Source organism: Canariomyces notabilis, assembly GCF_033297395.1.
Source record: "Canariomyces notabilis strain CBS 508.74 unplaced genomic scaffold N656scaffold_52, whole genome shotgun sequence".
In the NCBI taxonomy this organism is placed as follows: Eukaryota; Fungi; Ascomycota; class Sordariomycetes; order Sordariales; family Chaetomiaceae; genus Canariomyces; species Canariomyces notabilis.
In genome coordinates this window covers 23,618-40,914 of record NW_027041874.1, presented here as the reverse complement: position 1 = coordinate 40,914, position 17,297 = coordinate 23,618, and the positions used below count along the sequence as shown (strand labels likewise).

General features: G+C 52.9%; 9 protein-coding genes across 9 annotated transcripts; 5 read left to right on the top strand and 4 right to left on the bottom strand.

Annotated features, from left to right (window-relative positions):
* Positions 1–340: 340 nt before the first annotated feature.
* On the bottom strand, positions 341–1,520 carry N656DRAFT_742517 (kinase-like protein). Its single transcript, XM_064812835.1, has one exon. It carries the CDS (start codon positions 1,397–1,399, stop codon positions 593–595), a length of 807 nt encoding a protein of 268 aa, XP_064664659.1. The 5' UTR covers positions 1,400–1,520; the 3' UTR covers positions 341–592.
* A 2,242-nt stretch (positions 1,521–3,762) lies between these two features.
* Positions 3,763–4,425, top strand: N656DRAFT_802990 (uncharacterized protein; the record flags this gene model as incomplete). The annotated part of the gene is made up of 3 exons (XM_064818310.1): positions 3,763–4,038; positions 4,109–4,285; positions 4,369–4,425. The coding sequence occupies 3 exons, from the start codon at positions 3,763–3,765 to the stop codon at positions 4,423–4,425; spliced, it is 510 nt and encodes a 169-aa protein (XP_064664658.1).
* A 408-nt stretch (positions 4,426–4,833) lies between these two features.
* N656DRAFT_793423 (uncharacterized protein) lies at positions 4,834–7,747 on the bottom strand (the record flags this gene model as incomplete). The annotated part of the gene is made up of 7 exons (XM_064817166.1): positions 4,834–4,856; positions 4,917–5,607; positions 5,680–5,943; positions 5,978–6,138; positions 6,238–6,556; positions 6,737–7,389; positions 7,705–7,747. The coding sequence occupies 7 exons, from the start codon at positions 7,745–7,747 to the stop codon at positions 4,834–4,836; spliced, it is 2,154 nt and encodes a 717-aa protein (XP_064664657.1).
* A 144-nt stretch (positions 7,748–7,891) lies between these two features.
* N656DRAFT_785706 (RuBisCo LSMT C-terminal, substrate-binding domain-containing protein) lies at positions 7,892–8,668 on the top strand (the record flags this gene model as incomplete). The annotated part of the gene is made up of 1 exon (XM_064816445.1): positions 7,892–8,668. A coding segment is annotated over exon 1 (673 nt), but the record flags the coding sequence as incomplete, so codon positions are not given.
* A 360-nt stretch (positions 8,669–9,028) lies between these two features.
* N656DRAFT_561087 (uncharacterized protein) lies at positions 9,029–9,818 on the top strand. The gene has a single exon (XM_064810096.1). It carries the CDS (start codon positions 9,215–9,217, stop codon positions 9,623–9,625), a length of 411 nt encoding a protein of 136 aa, XP_064664655.1. The 5' UTR covers positions 9,029–9,214; the 3' UTR covers positions 9,626–9,818.
* Positions 9,819–10,462: 644 nt separating this feature from the next.
* On the top strand, positions 10,463–10,943 carry N656DRAFT_772843 (uncharacterized protein; the record flags this gene model as incomplete). Its single annotated transcript, XM_064813956.1, has 2 exons — positions 10,463–10,550; positions 10,624–10,943. The coding sequence occupies 2 exons, from the start codon at positions 10,463–10,465 to the stop codon at positions 10,941–10,943; spliced, it is 408 nt and encodes a 135-aa protein (XP_064664654.1).
* Positions 10,944–11,791: 848 nt separating this feature from the next.
* Positions 11,792–13,161, top strand: N656DRAFT_785703 (cytochrome c and c1 heme-lyase). Its single transcript, XM_064816444.1, has one exon. It carries the CDS (start codon positions 12,000–12,002, stop codon positions 12,918–12,920), a length of 921 nt encoding a protein of 306 aa, XP_064664653.1. The 5' UTR covers positions 11,792–11,999; the 3' UTR covers positions 12,921–13,161.
* On the bottom strand, positions 13,093–15,024 carry N656DRAFT_785702 (DUF647-domain-containing protein). Its single transcript, XM_064816443.1, has 3 exons — positions 14,773–15,024; positions 13,471–14,665; positions 13,093–13,413 (listed from the first exon to the last, which is right to left on the bottom strand). Exons 1-3 carry the CDS (start codon positions 14,857–14,859, stop codon positions 13,349–13,351), a joined length of 1,347 nt encoding a protein of 448 aa, XP_064664652.1. The 5' UTR covers positions 14,860–15,024; the 3' UTR covers positions 13,093–13,348.
* Positions 15,025–15,170: 146 nt separating this feature from the next.
* N656DRAFT_785700 (Diphosphomevalonate decarboxylase) lies at positions 15,171–16,705 on the bottom strand. The gene is made up of 2 exons (XM_064816442.1): positions 16,597–16,705; positions 15,171–16,510 (listed from the first exon to the last, which is right to left on the bottom strand). The coding sequence occupies exons 1-2, from the start codon at positions 16,656–16,658 to the stop codon at positions 15,385–15,387; spliced, it is 1,188 nt and encodes a 395-aa protein (XP_064664651.1). The 5' UTR covers positions 16,659–16,705; the 3' UTR covers positions 15,171–15,384.
* Positions 16,706–17,297: the final 592 nt, after the last annotated feature.

The following is a 17,297-nucleotide window of genomic DNA, read 5'->3' as shown; positions in this document are numbered from 1 at the left end:
GGACTTCTCCCTCGTGAGCGTGTAGGCCGAACCTCCAAGCCCCTAGTACTGCCCCTGGCGTGTTACTGCAATGTAGAGCTAAGTTGGACAACCACTCAAAAAAATACAAAAAACATTGGAAGTTTGGAACTAGGACCTATGTCGCTCGTCTAACCTTAAGGTAATTCATGAGATTTCCAAAGCGTGGTTTTGACTCCCCCAGGATGTTCTTGAAGTGTTGTGGCGATGTTGTTGGTGCTAACATTGAACACCGATGTGGATGGATGCGGAGTCATATCGGAGTACAGCCAACGCTCACCACACCAAAGTGTGGATTGGAAACTGGTTACCTGTGGAGATTGGACTCTGTATGGGGTAAGTGTCTTTACATTGTCAACCCGCAAACAGTTGGGTGAATGAGTCGTTGATACCACTTGTATTACTGTTATCTGACCTCGGGTTGGTAATAGGAGAAAACCCATTTCAAGATCTATGAGCCATAACTCAGCTTCTCCAGAGAGTTTCGCCAAATCCCTCCACTCAACTGTAACCTTCCCAACATCAGCACGATTCCTATACATCCAAACAAAGAAAGCACCTCAGTCTCAGAGCCTCAAGATCGCGGTGGATCAGGGTTCTCTAGCCAGGCTCGAATTTTTTCGACGGCAAATGTGTCATGACGAGCCTCGGAGGTAGTATAATCTTTCATGTCTCCTTCAATCCAACCACGTGTTCCCCGAGAGAGTCCCAGTTTCTCGCCAATCCTGTTACAGGAGCCAAAATCGGCCAAAACGGGCATGCCGTTTGCGTCAACGAGGATGTTCCGTGGGTTGATGTCGTTGTGAGCCAAGCCCAGTGAGTGAAGGTGCTTGACAGCCGACTCGAGCGCAGCCATAAAGGCTTCCCTGTCAAGGGTGCCCAGGGCGTTATCATCGGCGATATCTCTCAAGCTCTGCGGGTGCTTGTCAAGGACAATGGCAGTGATGCGTCCTCGCCGTACCCGACAGCCGTGGTACTTGACGATGTTGGGATGGGGATGCTGTGAAACAAGCTCCAAGGCTTTGATCTCTTCCAGCATCATGATGGGAAAACTGTCCAGGGAATCATTTTCCTTGTACCGATCATAGTGAAAGATGTTCGGCCGTTTGAAGTAAAAGGTATTCTCGTCGGCGTCGTCGGAGGCGAGAGTGTAGTTTGCATCCAAAGGCAGCTGGGCGTAAAGTTCCTCGTCTGGGATTCGCTGGAGAGCTGACTTGAATTGCTCCAGACTGATCTTCAGTTTATCCATTTTGAGCTGGCCGTGGTAAACGACGTCATCCTCGTCAATGTAGTGGAATTCTGTGTACAAGAAATTTTCACCACCCAGGTCGAAGACTTCTGCCAACATAAGGTCTCCAATCTTGTTGATTTTGGGAGCCATCGTCCTTCCGCTCTTCGGCTTGTGTGTCGTGCCTAGCCTTGAAAAACGTGAGCGAGTATGATACACAAATGGTAAGTAAAAGTATTTGTAGTTGCGGGAGATTCAATAACAAACGCCTATGGACGGCAAAATGAGAGTTGTCTTGGAATGGAGAGTTCTTGGGGTTGAGGGGTGGTTGGGAGCCTTGGGGCTAGGGAATAAGAGTGCCTCTATGAGCCCCACTTTAATAATCCTGCCTGCATTCTTTGGGGCTCACCTGCCAATCAATCGACGCAGTTTACGCGCTGCGGACAGCCTTGCCAAGCGCCCTGGTCATGTGTTTATTGGATGTCATAACCCTTTTTTTCCCAGGTGACACATTTGAATCAGTGCTGTTGGCCCTGAATCTAGGCCAGGCACTAGTCAAGGCAGCGTTGCGACGCAGGCGGCATCCAGTTCAATCACCTTACGAGGCTCACCGCTGAGCTTCTCTGAGCCTAGGCCTGAGATTGTGGTCTGCGTACCTTACGGATCCTTGTGGTTAAGGATGGAGAGGCCAACGTTGAGACACCAACACTCTTGCAAGCAAGTGCTGAAATAAGCGCAGAGACACGGGCCGCGGCCCTAGCTTCAGAAAAGAGCATCTCGTCGCCAAGCGGTTTGTTGTCGATGACTTGTTCTTCCGCATCTGACTCGGACAAGGCGTATCGCCTCGGCCTCAAAGCTGGCCAACTGCCAGAACACGAGTCACTGGACCTACCTGTTCAGGCTGTGTAGGTAGCAAGAACGGCCTCCAAAGGACATGCATCGAGCTACGTTAGATACCTGAGGTATCTAGGGCGACGTGCTTGAGATGGGCTCCCAAGGAAAGACTATTTGCATATATAAAGCTCTTGCCCTTCTGGCTTCAAGTTTGGAGTTAGTTCACTCACATCAAGCCCTGCTACACTGCCCCATTGGCGTTGTCAACGCACCTTGAACACAGCAAAAGATACGCAGCCTCTGCAGAGTCAAAATTTTCACTCTGCTCGTTCGACTTGAACTTTAGGACCTTTCCTGCCATTGCATCCGCCGTCCCAACTAGGGAGCCATCTTGACCCTTCGAACATTTCAAACTTTCATCATGTGAGTACTATACGCTACTACATTTGCAAACTTGTGTCCAACCTATGATACTGATGCGCCACTGGACAGGTGCAAGCATGTCATTGAGGAGACTACTACCTGGAAGGCGAATGGGGATGTCGTCGTGGTGGTGAGGACCATCAAGAATGACTGCCGTAAGGCCAACTGCCCGACTTCCGCCTCGTACCGTCCGGGGGCATAGTGGCTGTTTGCAGCTTCTCGTCCTGTTAGACGTCGGTTCAGCAACACCACACGCGCGGCAATATCTTTCTGTGGTGCTTGGTATTGCCTTGTGATGTTTGGACAATAGGGATAAGTGGTGGGGAAGGGATTGACTATGGACTCGTCAGACTGGCATTTCCTTTACATTTCATTGTCTGTGTTTTTGGCTTTGAGTGCTGGTTTCAGTGGAGGAAACATTCACTACAGCGTCGGGCCCATACATGTATCTGGAAGTCGGGTTTCTTGCATTAGATAGAATTAGATAGGTAACCTAAGGTACCTAGTCACCAGAACTTGCTGCGTTCAGGAGCACCTGACGTCCTTCCGTTGGACTTCGCTCCTGCCATGCATGTGTAAATCCTCAATGCGGGTTGTACATACCCGCTGTTAGTGCGACGCATTTTTTTGCTGTGAAATTTGCTCTCTCTACTACCCTCTTAACAGAGCATATCGACTCCGGATGTACTGTATTTTGCCGATGACGGCAATGCTCGCCACGCTGCAGAAGGTGTGCGGCACCCACAATGAACCTTCCTCTGGACGAGATTCCTCGGGTAATCACATCAGTGGCATAAGGATAACCATAGCTTTACTGTATGAGGCGACAAGTACCTCCGCTGGGAGAGGTGAGATCAATCTGTGATATTACATTAGCATCTACTGGAGTCCCGAGTTGCCTCCTAGGTCTGCTACGGCCTGACTGGAATGTGGACCTTGCTCCCCAATGCGTGTGGTTTAGGATAATTCAGAACAATGACGCTGTGAACCTCGACGACGACAGATGATATCATACCACAAGCCACCGGGTAAGACCAGATCATAACAAAGGAGTGGAAATGGGCCCGGCAAGGTCGCATATCATTTATAAGGGACATTGGGACAGCACTTTTCCTTCCGCCCGGCTTGACTATCATCATCAGAAGCAATTTGTTATTCCACCAGCGGCCAGCATTACGAACGCTTCAACTTCTCTCGACCTACGCTTCGAACTCAACCAAAACAGCAGCAAGTTGCATTAGTACCGCCAAGAAATCACCATGGGCGTCGTCACGAAAGCTCTCCACGTGACCCTACGACTGTGGCAACTCATCAGTTCCGTGATCGTGTTGGGAATCCTCGCCCGCTTCCTTCACTACGTCGCCAGGGGCGGCGGTGGGAGGGATGGACGAGTCATCTACGGGATCATTGCCGCCTCCATCAGCACACTCTTCGCCCTCGCTTTGCTGGCGCCGTTCAAGTGGGCCTTTTGGGCCTTTCCGATGGACCTCATCCTCTTCATCATGTGGTTGATCGCCTTCTCCCTCTTCGCTACGGTAAGCTTTCCACGTGGAAGTTTCTACAGCAGATGCCGGAAATGAAGCTAACCGCTCCATCCACATGCAGCGTGCACGGAATTGCAGCGCGGGATGGTTTTTCAGTTATTGGAGACCGTACTGGTCCGAAGCGTGGGAGGATTCCAATGGCGACGGCCAGCAAGGGACCTCGGGCTGCGGTCCGTGGAGAACGGTGTTGGCCTTCTCGTTCATGGCCATGATTGCGTTCCTGGCCAGCGCTATTCTGGTGAGTCCGCACGCGTCACCCAGCTTGATATGCGTCCTCTCTGCTGTTCAGTGTCACGGTATTCTAATTGCGATGGGCGGCAGGGCGCTATCGTTCTGGCTAGACGGCTCCAAAAGAAGAGAAGGGAAAAGAGGGGGTAAGTAATCCCTCTTGGTTGAGCAGAAAAATCCGGTCATGGTTTAACGTTGCGATATAGTTTGACAGGAAACCCCCAAACTGCCGAGGTGGGAGCCACTGGAGGGTCTCCTGGAGGTGTTAGTGGGACGGCTCCTGGGACCCTGAAAGGCCATGGTCAGTCTGGAGGATACGTGTAGAGAAAGGAATAGTGATGGTATAAAAATCTGGCAAACCGGAGCTTTTGAAGCAATAAGACGAAAGGCAACTTGAAGAAATAGGGCGGGTTGCGGTCATTTTGGTCTTGTTTCGAGCCGACTTTCCTAGGGGTCTCATACCTGGCATGCGTTCCTTGAAGGGTCGTTTTGTAATGATAATTGGCTATAGTAATCCAGAGGCAGGAGAGAAAAGACTGCCAAAAGGGAAAAATTGGATCACGCCATACAGCCTTTATATCCTGTTGAGAGTATCCGATACAGTTATTCCTCGTTCGCGAATGGGCCAGTCCTTCTGCCACCCGATCGCTGGCTATCGCCGTCGTTGTTCCAAAGACTCCGCTCCAAAAGATCCTCAAGATTGCTGAGACGAACACCCTGAAATGAACTCCACCCAGACGGCTTCACTGATTGAACACCTAGAACCGGTCGTGGCCCTGCAGAGAAAGGACATACCCGATCCATACCTACCGTCATGCGATTAAAGTCGAGCGGGTTTGCTACCTTAATGCCTGATCCTGGCACTAGCTCTATTTGTTCACCCTTAGACATCCTCCCTGGCCACCACGTATGAACCGAAAGCGCCGGACTGAATTCGATCACATACTGGTCGCCTTGAACGTCAACGATTCGAGCAGGAAGGTAGAGTTCCGAGTTGTTGGGAACATGGTAATGGTATCGGAAATCCGGGTACATGACGGGTGCCTCGATAGAGTCGCCGATATGGAAGCAACGATAAGGTCGAACGTCGTACCTTTGGATGTTTCTCCGCCATGGTCGCCATAGCCGCCGCGTGCCCTTTCCGAGCTGCGTCAACTGCTCATCGGAAAAGAAAAGGCTGCCACTATCTTTCTCATCCCCTTCACTATCGTCTTGAGCTTCTGTGATATCGGTTGGGACTTGCTCCGGTGCGCTGTCCCAATCGACATACTCTATCTCATCGCCGTCCACTACCGTGACTCTCGAATCGTACCAAAATCCGTCGTACTCGATCTGGCCAAATCAAAATTGCATCTCAATGAATGTACTGCAGGGTACCTAGTCTGGCGGAAACAATACATGTACGTACCTGAACCTTTTCGCCAATTTTCGGTGGTGGATGAATGCCTTTGACGGCCCCAGAAGCGTAAACTCAAATTCCGGTATGGTAGAACCTGAGGGGTTGTCGTCGTCCAGTAACATTTTGTTGAAGGAATTCTTGAGCGGCCTCGTTGAAAACACAACAGCAGTAGAGCCCACACCCGCCGTAATAATGTACCGCCCTCCGTAACATGCCCTGAACTCGGTGATGTGAAGGTCATTGCTCCAGGCATGACCACCTGATTCCAGCTCGTGCTCGGGAAATGCCCCCAATCGGACGAACTCGCTTCGAGAGACTTTTACGCTCAATTTGACCGGTCTGAAGGTAGCGTACGTGAACGTAAACGTCTCGATTAGTATCTTTGAAGTAAGCGAAGAGGGTGTCGGTGCTTGATTCCATGGCCTCTCGTTCGGTAACGATTCCAAGTTCATGAGGTGTTGGAACTGCCACGATTTGAGCAGAGATCCAGCCGATGTGATCAGAAGGACACTCAATTGCGGCGCCGGCAAGGGAAGATCCGCGGGTTCCCTTTCACATTCGACAAGTGTACCGTAGCCTGCGTTTTCGAGGGGCCAACCTTCTGAGGCTGTCAGACAAGGAGGAGTCGTGAAGAAGATCGAAATAGTCGTGAGGCTTGACGTAACCCTTGTGTAGCGGATCGAGAGCAGCCCGAAGAGCCGGGAGCCAGAGAGGCCGGATTGTGGAAAGACGACGCGTGCCGTTTTGATCGATGGAATAGCGAGATCCTTTCTGGCAAACGAGGTCGATGTTTCCGGTTTCGAAAATTCCAGTCGGGATCTTTTTGAGAACAAAAGACGTTTCTACTTCATGTACGAAGCGGGCCCAAGAAACGTATAACGTCTGTCAAGAGAGCGATATGTCGGTATGATGCGGCGATATTGGATGAGGGGGGAAAAAAAAGAAAAAAGAAAAAAAGAAAAAAAGAAAAAAAGAAAAGAAAGAAAAGAAAAGAAAAGAAAAGAAAAGCAAACAAAAAAGTGGTGAGGTAGGGGGTGGGAGGCAAAATTTGAGCGTCCTTACCTCGTAGCGAAGAGCCGAGGCGTTGAGTTCGTCTTTTTGGAATCGATCCTTCCAAAATGATGCTGCTTCTGGGTTTTGCTCATGATAATTTTGAACAGCCGACGAGTCGGGAAACAGAGTAGCTTTCCGAAGTCTTCGCCGAAGGTATTCACATTCCTTTATGAGACTCCCCACCAACCGGTCAATGTTAACAAAATCCGTGCCGAGGTCCAGGTTGTGCAAGTTTTCATGTACGGTAGGTTTTTGTACGGTGGTCACGGTGGTGGATTCAACAGTTTCCTTCCCACTCGTCCGTCCCTGTTGCACCCAGATGTCCTGGAGCATTACAGCAAAAATTGCGCTGTATATCTGTTGAAGTTGTTCAGCCTTGCGTTGAATTTCCGCGAGAAGGTCAGAAATCTTGTTGAAAGTCCATATCCGTTTGACAAATCTCTTGCCACGCGACTCTGTCTTGGTCGCAATTCTCGCTCCAGCAAGGTCGATGTCCAAGGCCTTTGCGCATTCTGTGCATGAACGTGCGATGCTTTCCAGGACATCCAGGATAGTCACGAACTGTGGCACATTGGCCTTGATGATGTCCTCGTTCACGGGGTTCTCGAACACCTTCAACAAAAGTGCAAGGTTGGTGGTCAGCAGTTGAAGCTCTTCGGCAGCTGGTTGAGCGAGTCCAGTCGGTTCTTGATTTCATATCCCAGATTAATAAGCATGGTCACCGTAGAAATGATATCCATAGCCGACATAGTGATTGTATGCCGGGGCCGGCGATTTTGCAGCTAGTCACGGTGGGTTGGTTCTACGCTAGGAGACACCTTGATCTGGGGGCCTGGGGCAGGTGTTCAGGTTGGGCAACTCATGAAGCTACGGGTGCTTTGGTTGGGTACAAAAATGAGAGTTCTAACCCCGTATGGAGTCGTGCGATGGATTTTGTACTGCCCGATGGGAATTCGATTCGACTTTTAGCGCCTTACTCGGATATGTTTGAACCACTCGTCCGAGGTTAAGCAGCGTCATGTCTACGACGTCTCGTCTGGAAATCTCTCGGTCCTTGCGGGGAAAGATTACGAAGCCGGAGATCAGGTATGTTCGTCATGTTCTCTGATGGTAGTTAGCAATTTGTTTACGTCCGAACGATTCTTTCAGGTTTTCATCTATTATGGATCGATTCCGAATAGTCGCCTTTTACGTCTCTATGGCTTTGTCGTGCCTGAGAATCCGCACGACAGCTATGATCTCGTTCTTGCAACGCACCCTAGTGCGCCGCTTTTCGAGCAAAAGCATAAGCTCTGGGTATCGGCTGGACTCGATTCGAGCTGTACCATCTCCCTCACTCTCACCGATCCGCTACCGAAAAAACGTCCTCCGATACCTCCGTATTCAGCGACTGGACGAATCGGATCTCTCTGTTATAGCCGTTCAACAGATCGATAGAACAGATGAGAAGATCAGCCATTCGAACGAAGTAGAAGTCCTGCGGTTTTTGGTAGAATCGTTCTGTCACCTTCTAGATAATTTCGGGACCCCGCTGGAAAAGCTAGAAGAACAACTCGCCGAGGGTGTCTATCCTTCGGGAGGGAACGCATGGGCTGCGGCGCACGTTAGCATGGGTGAACAGCGCGTGTTAAGATTGGCGAGAAAGAGAGCGGAGGATTTGTTATCGGCGGTGGAGAGCGGAAGTGGCAATGTTGCTGGTTCGCTGTCAGCACTGGCGCGATGCGCGAATTGCAAAAAGGTTTCTGCGCAGTTGATGTTGTGCGGGAGGTGCAAAGCCGTTGCGTATTGCGGGCGGACGTGCCAGGTCGCTCATTACAAACAGCACAAGGCAGTATGTCGAGCTACCACTTCTAAAAGTGGTTCTGGGATGAAGTGAAAGTACCTATTTTCCTCAAATTCATTACTATCATGGATGGCTCTTGGTCGTCTCGAGACGTTGACCTATCACTATCACCCCTCCCTCCCTACCTCCCTACCTCCCTACCTCCCTACCTCCCTCCCTCCCTCTCCTCCCTCCCTCCCTCCCTCCCTCTACTCCCTTTATCTCTCTATTCACAGATTCTACAAAGCTAGCCTTCACCCAAGGCACCGGAGCCCGACACTACCTTGGCTGACCTTGGCCAACTCGACCGAACGGGAGCATTTCGAGAACCCGACCTTTGCGCCCGAGAACAAACAGACAAAGAACTAAGCGCGCTCGATATTCTTGCTACGATCATGGCGAAGGCCTAAACGCTGATACCCCCCGAAATGGTAAACATCGCTAAAAGGAGGCGGGCCTAGGAAATAGTCCGAGGAGCAGGGAGGTAACAGTGATAGCGGCGGGTATCCCTCAACTCTGCTCGAAGGCAATTGTCGGAAGCGACTAAGCTCAAAGATTCGAATGCCCCTAGGGTCTCATATGAAGCGCCCTAGATTCACGATCCCTATGTCCGCGCGAGTCCTGCCGAGTTCTCCGTGTTGGTTGGAACATGATGGGAGGAAGAGATGCCTTTTCCGTCTGTTTGTCAACGTCACGGCGACAGCCGACTCGAACACGCCAGCCCTACCACATCTTCCAGCTCCGCCCTGCAAAGGCCGCGAGAAACGCAGTTGTCAACTTCACGCTGCTTTACTGTTGCAGTAGCATCTCTCTTCTCTCATACGTTTCATCTCCTTCGGCGTCTTAATTATCCCGAATCGAGAACAACCCCTAATGTTGTCTATTTTTTTTTTTTTTTTTTTTTTTTTTTTTTTTTAAAAGACCAGAAGTCTCCTATACCGATTGATTTCTTGCCGTTCCGCGTGCTTAGGCGGTCTTTCTGGCCCGAAAGAGAGTGGAATAATGACACCGATATCAGCTTGAAAAGTGAGGTTATTCAGAAAGGTAGTTATAGGTTGATTGTTGGTTGTTACTAACAATTTTGTTTTCCAGCCAACTCTGCTAGGTGTCGCATACCTGATATGCGTTCCTTGAAGGGCAGTTTTGTAATGATAATTGGCTCTAGTAATTCAGGAGGAAGGGAGAAAAGACTGTCAAAAGGGGGGTTGACACATCATGCGAACTACAAATCTGACGGAGATAAGGGTTGGGGCGCGGGGTAGGTACCTTTAAGGTATCATTGCCCCGGCGGGGCCGAAAACAATCCTCAACAGTGAAGAGACGCATCGGCAAATATTAGAGATTGACGAGATTGATTAGAGCCGTTTGACAGTTCCCGCTCTTCCTGGCATTCCAGTTGATCTTGAGCCAACCCGGAAGGTGAGCACGCTTGTTGCTGGTGGTCTGATCAGCCCATTTGTCATGCACAGTTCGGTCATCTTTCGCATTCCTGCGGGTACAAAACGCGGTGGGGTTGGCTCGAGGTTGGGTGGCGGGATGGACCGGAGTGGGCAGACCCCCACATTATCAAGGCCCAGCGTCCAATTGGTTGGTATCCATCGATGGCGCGAAATTCGGACTTGTGAAAACTCCCATCTCCTTGAGTTTCTTGCATCCCATCTTGATCGACCTTCCCTCTCACCTCCAGCAACCCACCCGCGAAGCGCTCATTCTCCTCACTCGACCTGTCCACGTCACAGCTTTGGTACCAAAATCGCCAGCCCAGTTTACCCTGCGCTCCAGGACACAGCTCGGACAGTAATCGTTGTGAGGAGAATAAAAACACAGCGCGCCGTCAAAAATTCGGACATACCGAAATTCCCCGAGCTCTCGAATCACTCCACTGGGCAAGCAAAATTACCTCGGCCTCGACCATGTTTACCACTAGGGTTCTTCGTCAGGCTGCCCAGCACGCCGAGCGCACTCCTTCCATCAAGTTCATCGGCAAGCGGACCATCCCTGGTATGTCCGCATCTCGGAATCTAACTTGATCCTCTACTATGAACCCAGCCAACTAACCTTGTTTCCCCTATAGCATCGATCGACCACTCTCCCCGGCCGCACCCTGCGTCGCCCAGCCACTCGCTCCCTTCATCCTTCACCACCGGTTCCTCGCACACTTCATTTAGCGCCTACCGCGACCATGCCCAGCAACACGGTCCTCTCCGGAAGACAATCAGGTCCGGCGATGCGGCGGGCGTGGGCGGAGCGGCCGGATCCGAGCTCGGCCCCGTCACCCCGCCCCAGGGCATCTACTTTGACCGCAACGAGCTCCCGGCCCGCTTCCACCGCCAGCCCCTCACCCTAGCCGAGATCGAGGTTATTGAGACAGGGGGCGCCGCGGCCTTTGCATGAGCGGAGCGATTTCTAGCATGGAATAGCACCAGAGCAGATTTTACAAGCAGCAGGGCTGTATCTTCAACAAATGAACTCGGAATGAAAGCCAAAGGTAACACCCCCTCGGCGATTCACGCAACGGGGTGGTTACGAGAGGCAATGTCAACATATATGACGGGAGGACTGGCATCCATGGAAGGGACAGGATCGGCAGGAAGGCGGCATTTTGCGTTGACGAGCGTCTAGTCATGCCTATTTGTTTTGCCTTTCCATCCATTGCTGTATATAGGATGGCTTTGTCCGGCCACTGGCACAGGCTGACTTGATTCAACGGAAGCATTCTTATGGCGTATACCCAGGGGCCTGAGGGCCGGTAACGCCGGCCGGGAGGGCTTAGCCTGCAACATATAGGGTTATTATTTTGTCCGAAAATCCAGACAGCATTTCTTCATACCCATCTAGATATTAGTTCTCCATGTCCCCTGGTCGAGAAGATACATGACTTAAAAAGCTGGCAGCTGGGAACGGTCGCCTTTGCCCTGATACGGAGTATCAAGACGCCTAACGCTTCCTCTCTGAAGCTAACGTTGCTCAAACAAGCTGTGAGGGTGACTGATAGGTATGGACCGCTATTCTGATACGGCGGGCTACATGCCTTGGTCAACTGAAAAACTTGGTCAGGAGGAGATTGCAACTGTCTAATCATGAACGGGTCTGAGCCATTGGTGAGATCGCGGTCCCATCATAAAGTTCCATCATAACGTGAGTGCTCACCCTGCAGGTGCTACCAGGTGGCAACCGGGCCCTGACAGTTGCCATGAATTCCCGACGAGTGAAACAGTGTCAAGAATGCGCTAATTGATACCGTGTAACTACACGATAAATCGTCAGGTTACTACTTTTCTGCATCCACCCACTGCACAGCTTTTCCACTGTCAGCCCAGCATCGACCTGCAATTCCCTTGCGATATTAGGCGGTGCTCCCAAGGGATGTTGAGAGCTCTCGCTGGTCTGTCCTAGACACCAGCGAAAAGAGCAAGCAAAATCACTGCGGAGAAATGTGCCAAGGCCAGAATGCACAACGATCTTCTTGACACTGTTCTTGTCAGTCGCAAAGACGCGACTGTCGTGGGAGACAGCACCGCCGGCATGAAGGAATCAACACCAGCTCCTACGCCGGCAGGCGAAGAGGCGAAATGCCCCGTCGACCACAAGACACGCGAGGTTTGGGTACAAGAGGCACGCTCCTCTCCGTCGCAAGCAACCACAGCAGCCCCGAGCGGCCAAGCAACAGGCGCAAACCAAGCGGCAAACACATCGTCTTGGGCATCATGGTTGCGACTTCCCTACTTCTCACAACCGGCCCTATCCCAGGAATCCAGCCCCTCGAACGCCTCAGCCGCCAGATCGACCCCGCGTACATTCCCGCAGCTCGACGAGTCCCGCGTCATCTCGAGCATCCCTCGCTCCTCCGACCCGGGCCCGTCAGCATGCCCCGTCAATCACGAGCAAGAAACCGGCACATCAGCCAGCGGTCACTGGGTGTACCCCTCAGAGAAACAATTCTTCGAAGCCATGAAGCGAAAAGGCTACAGCGCAGCGTCAGCAGCCGACATGAAAACCGTAGTTCCTATCCACAACGCCGTCAACGAGAAGGCGTGGGCCGAGATCCTCAAGTGGGAAGCGCCCTACGTCGCGCCGATAAACAAGGGGGGTTGTGGCGGGCCGCGGCTGCACAGCTTCGCCGGGCTGAGCCAGACCATGAGCCCGCGCGCGCGGATCAACACACTGCTGGGGTATACCGCGCCGTTTGACCGGCATGACTGGGTGGTTGATCGGTGTGGGAAGAGGGTGGAGTACATTATCGACTTTTATGCCGGGCGCAATGACGGCGCTGGGGCTGGGAAGCTCAACTTTTACCTGGACGTGCGGCCCAAGTTGAATACGTGGGAGGGCATCAAAATGCGGGCGCTGCGAGCTACGGGATTGGCGTGACAGGGGATCAGTCTGCCTGCTGTTGAAAGCTCGAAGTTGTATCAGTACCAAGCACTGGGAGTTTGGGTTGTATTATACATACCACTCAACCTGTGGCTCCGGACGGGGAGGTGGTGGGCGTTTAGATGGATCTAGGCTGTTTGTTGAGGACTCGAATACAGAAACAAAATGACTCAAGTTTCAGGTTTCACAGAGCTGCCGCCTGAGGCTCGACATTTGCGTGGTATCTCCATGAATACAATTACAACATGTCTAATCCTACCGCCGTCCCAGCAGCATGTCCCTTACCCATGACCCAATCAAGCATTAACCAACCGAACCGTAGGTACCGTCAATCCATTGTCCCCGTTCTTACTCCTTGACGCCATACGATAGGCGCGCTCATGGCGCTCTATTGCAGTATTTCCCAACCGCTGCAATCTACAGAATTAGTCATGCTTGGCCTCCTGGTGGCCATGATGCCTGATGGGATCCTTCTCGGATAGATGCGGAGCTACAGCGAGATATTAGGGCATTGCCTGGAATCGTTCAAAATGGGGGCACGACTTACCTTTCCTCCCATCGCCCACCCTTACTCTAACAGGCAACCTAGTCTCTAACGCATTTGTCTCTAGATCCCAGCCCGCTGCCGTCAAAGCGGCAAATATCGTCTTCTTTTGCTCCTCGGACACATAACCCAGTGGAATTTCGTTTTCGTAATGGCTCTCTAACCCGTCCTTGAGAGCCGAGTCAAAGTGGTAGGCGTGGTTGACAGCGTCAAACCAGGCCGAGAGAGGACTAGTCGTGCCCTCCTTGAGGGCAACCCTCATGTAGAAGTAACCCCCTCGGTGCCATATGCCCATAAAGTAGCTCGCCGTTTCGAAGTCATAGCGATGGTATCCCCGGGGATTCCAGCGCCTGAGGTCGCCATAAGTGCAAAAATCGCAAAACCCCGTATAGTCACCGCTCTTGCTCGACAGATTGCCGCGCCCCTTCCGCAGGATGCTCTCCCGCTGAGCAACCTGCTCAGGGGTAAGTATAGTCCCATGTTCCAACCACTCCCGAAACACAATAGTCGCCCGCTGACGGTTGAGCGAGCGCATCTTAACACTCCGCACAGCGCGGTAGTTCATGGTGAGATGCACGCCCGCGAGCAGGACCATGAGGAGCCAGACCACCTGCTTATCCTCGACGAGACGCACCACCAGCGAGCCCACCAGCATCCCCATCAGACTAACCACCGTTTCCTGCGAGGCTTCCTTAGCGTTAAGCTCGGCCAGGTTGCCCGTCAGCGCGAAATGCGCCGACAGGCTGGCCTTGCTGGCGTTTGCGGCCACGCCGCAGAGCGAGCGCAGCACCCCCGCCGACACGATCACGCCCAGTTTGGGGAAGTAGGGGAGGGCGGGCGTTAAGAGGTCGAGGAACTGCGCGCTGTCGTTGAACAAGTCCGCCAGGAAGCGGTAGAACTTGCACTCGGGCTCGATCGCCTGGCCCATGCGGTGCGCGAAGAGAATGGTGGCGATGCGGGAGATGGTGTCGCCCGTGATTTTGAGGATTAGGGCGCCCGTGGGGGATGACGACGAGTCGCCTACGCCTAGGCCCTCTAGTACGGCACGATTGGCGAGCAGGGATGTTATGGACGAGGCGAAGGCCTGGAGGGAGTCGTAGGTCTGGTAGGCGAGGTAGTCGTCGGTGACGGTGTGCGGGTAGCCGGCGGGCAGAAAGGCGTAGAGGATGGCTTTGGCTAGGGGGACCTCGGTTTTCTCCTGGACAAAGAATCAACAGTTAGGGAGACTATTTCAAGCGCTCAAGTAACTGAGGTCTAAGTCGAGTATCACAAAGGAATCCGCAATTCTAAAACTGCGACACTCACAGATCTGAGGTTCTCCTGCCCGCTGCTATCCGTGTAGGTGCAGAGCACTTCGCCCGCGGCATCAATGTCGTAGAAACTCCGGCTCATTCTGACGCCGGCGGCCGCATACTCCCCGGCGCTCGTACTGGCTACAGAAGGAGAAGAATGGAGCCGGGAGAAAAGAATGAAGAATGAGGAAGTACACGCGACAATCAGCTTGGTGAGGTGCACACGATTACATCAGCGCAACTGAGGCGCCTGGGGAAGCTTGGCTGCTGTGGGAGCTTACCCTTGACAGGTCCGTGCTGTAGCCCCAGCATAATGTAAGTTACAGTACGATATGTATGTACTGTACTGTAAGGTACTTCAATCATACCGTAAACGCCCCTGAGCCTTGAACCGTTACCGGCATCTCAAGAAACGACGTTGCATAATAATGTGAAGGCTAGCAACCGGGACAGCTTCGCATTCGTAGCCAAGCCACGATCCAGCAAAGACGGCGATCTATTTGCTTTTGAATCCTCTCTCCGCAAGCACTTCAACTCTTCGGGCCATTGTGCACTGGCTTTCCAGTCCATCATGGTTGCCGCAGGCACGTTGAGGAGACCTTCGGCCTTTAGGTGATGCTGAACATCATCTCCTCACCGGGCTACCGTCTTCAGCCACCAAATATTCTTCCGTCTTGACAGGACCCTCTCCAACACCCGTTAGGATGACCCGGCTGACACCGCCCTTCAACAAGCCAGCCGCTCCCTCGTCCAAGGACACTGTCGGTTTAAGCCCCTTGATAACCGAGTCCTTCCACCCATCGATGGCGCCTCCCAGGACGTGGAAAAACGTCCCGACAACGGCCTCGGTATCCTTCTCCAGGTAGTAGATTACCGCGTTCGGCCCAGCATCAAAGGTATACGCCGCGACGGTCCTCCCAGCAGCCTGGTTAATCGTTTCCACGGCGCGAATGGCGGCGCGCGAGACATCATTCATGTAGAAGATGGGGGGGTACGTATCCGCACACGTGGCGTGGAACGAGTTGGAGTCGCGCATGGTGACCTCCGCAAAGGCCTCAAAATCCCTCTCTTTGATCGCCTTCTCCATGCGGGCCATATTCTCCGGCACCACCTTTGCAATCCGCTCCTGGAATAACCCCGACGTCGCCACCGTCTGCTGCATGCCCGACGTGGAACTAACCCCCTTCTTGGCAGCCGACACGACAAGAATCAGCGCGCGCATATCAGGCCAGTGCTTCGCCTCAGCCACCTGGTCGGCCATGGAATCACTCCCATCAGCCGCCTCACCCATCCGCCACGCCACGTACCCGCCAAACAGACTGCGGCACGCCGACCCAGACCCTTGGCGCGCAATCAAGCTCAGCTCGGAAGGGGATGCAGGCAGCTCGTACAGGTCGGCGATGGCCCGGACCAGCGCCGCAAAGCCCGCCGCCGACGAAGCCAGGCCCGCGGCCGTCGGGAAGTTGTTCTCGGAGACGAGGCGCAGGGGCATGGTGGAGAGCTTTGGGAGCGACGGGTCGGCGGCTTCGAGGGCGGCGCGGCGGGCGCGCAGCTCGCGGAAGCAAGCTTGTGTCCGCGCGCCCGAGACATCGGAGGGTTCGCCGTTCAGAAGCAGGGAGTCGCCTTCGGAAGCGGGGTACGAGGCCGAGCAGGAGGCGGTGGTGAGCGTGCGCAGGTCGGATTGGGAGAGGGTTACTGAGAGAGAGCTGTTCGTGGGTAGGTTGAGCTTTGCATCGCGCTTGCCCCAGTATCTGTTCAAAGGGATTGGTTAGCTGGCTGGCTGGCTGGCTGGGAAAAGCGCCGAGGAGGAATCATTCTATGCTCCGGCGTGGCCTACTTGACAACGGCGATGTTCACTGGCGCTGTGGTGCTAGCGCGGTAAACTTTCTCGGCGGCCATGGCTTCAAGATTGGACTCGGTCCTCGCTTGCCGGCGCGGGGAGGGTTGGACGGGGAGACGAGGAGCAGACAATAAAGGTTGTTTTTGCTCGGGGATTGAAAGGCGGTCAATAGGTCGGATGTTTCTAAGTTGCTCCTTTCAGAAACCCCCGATTTGGCGGGGTAACGCCAGGGAGCGTGGGGTAATTAAGACCCTAGACCCGCCAGTTCAATAAGATTCGAGATAATCCCCGATTTTCTTATTGCATATTCCCTCTCTCTTCTTTCAGTTACCTTCTAAACAGCGTCCATAGCGTTGACTACTTTGGCAGCAAGACCTAGGCTGCGAGCAATCGTATGTCTTCCACACGAGCCTCTAATCATCTGACTGCTGCTGGGACTACCTCGGTACCTCCACCAGACATAGGACGACGAGAAGATGGAAGTGGATTAGATAGATTGTTTCCTACGCGTTTACCACCCAGCCGGCGGCAATACTTCCATGGCGACACGCGAACGCTCATATCCCGGATATCCAAGCCTTGCGGGAACCAATTACCTACATGTACTTGGAAGCACCCAGATGGATGCGAAGTTCTTAGGTCTGTTTTATAAGCTGCCTTTATCGAGCTACCTGTGCATGGGATGGCTCAGGTTTGCC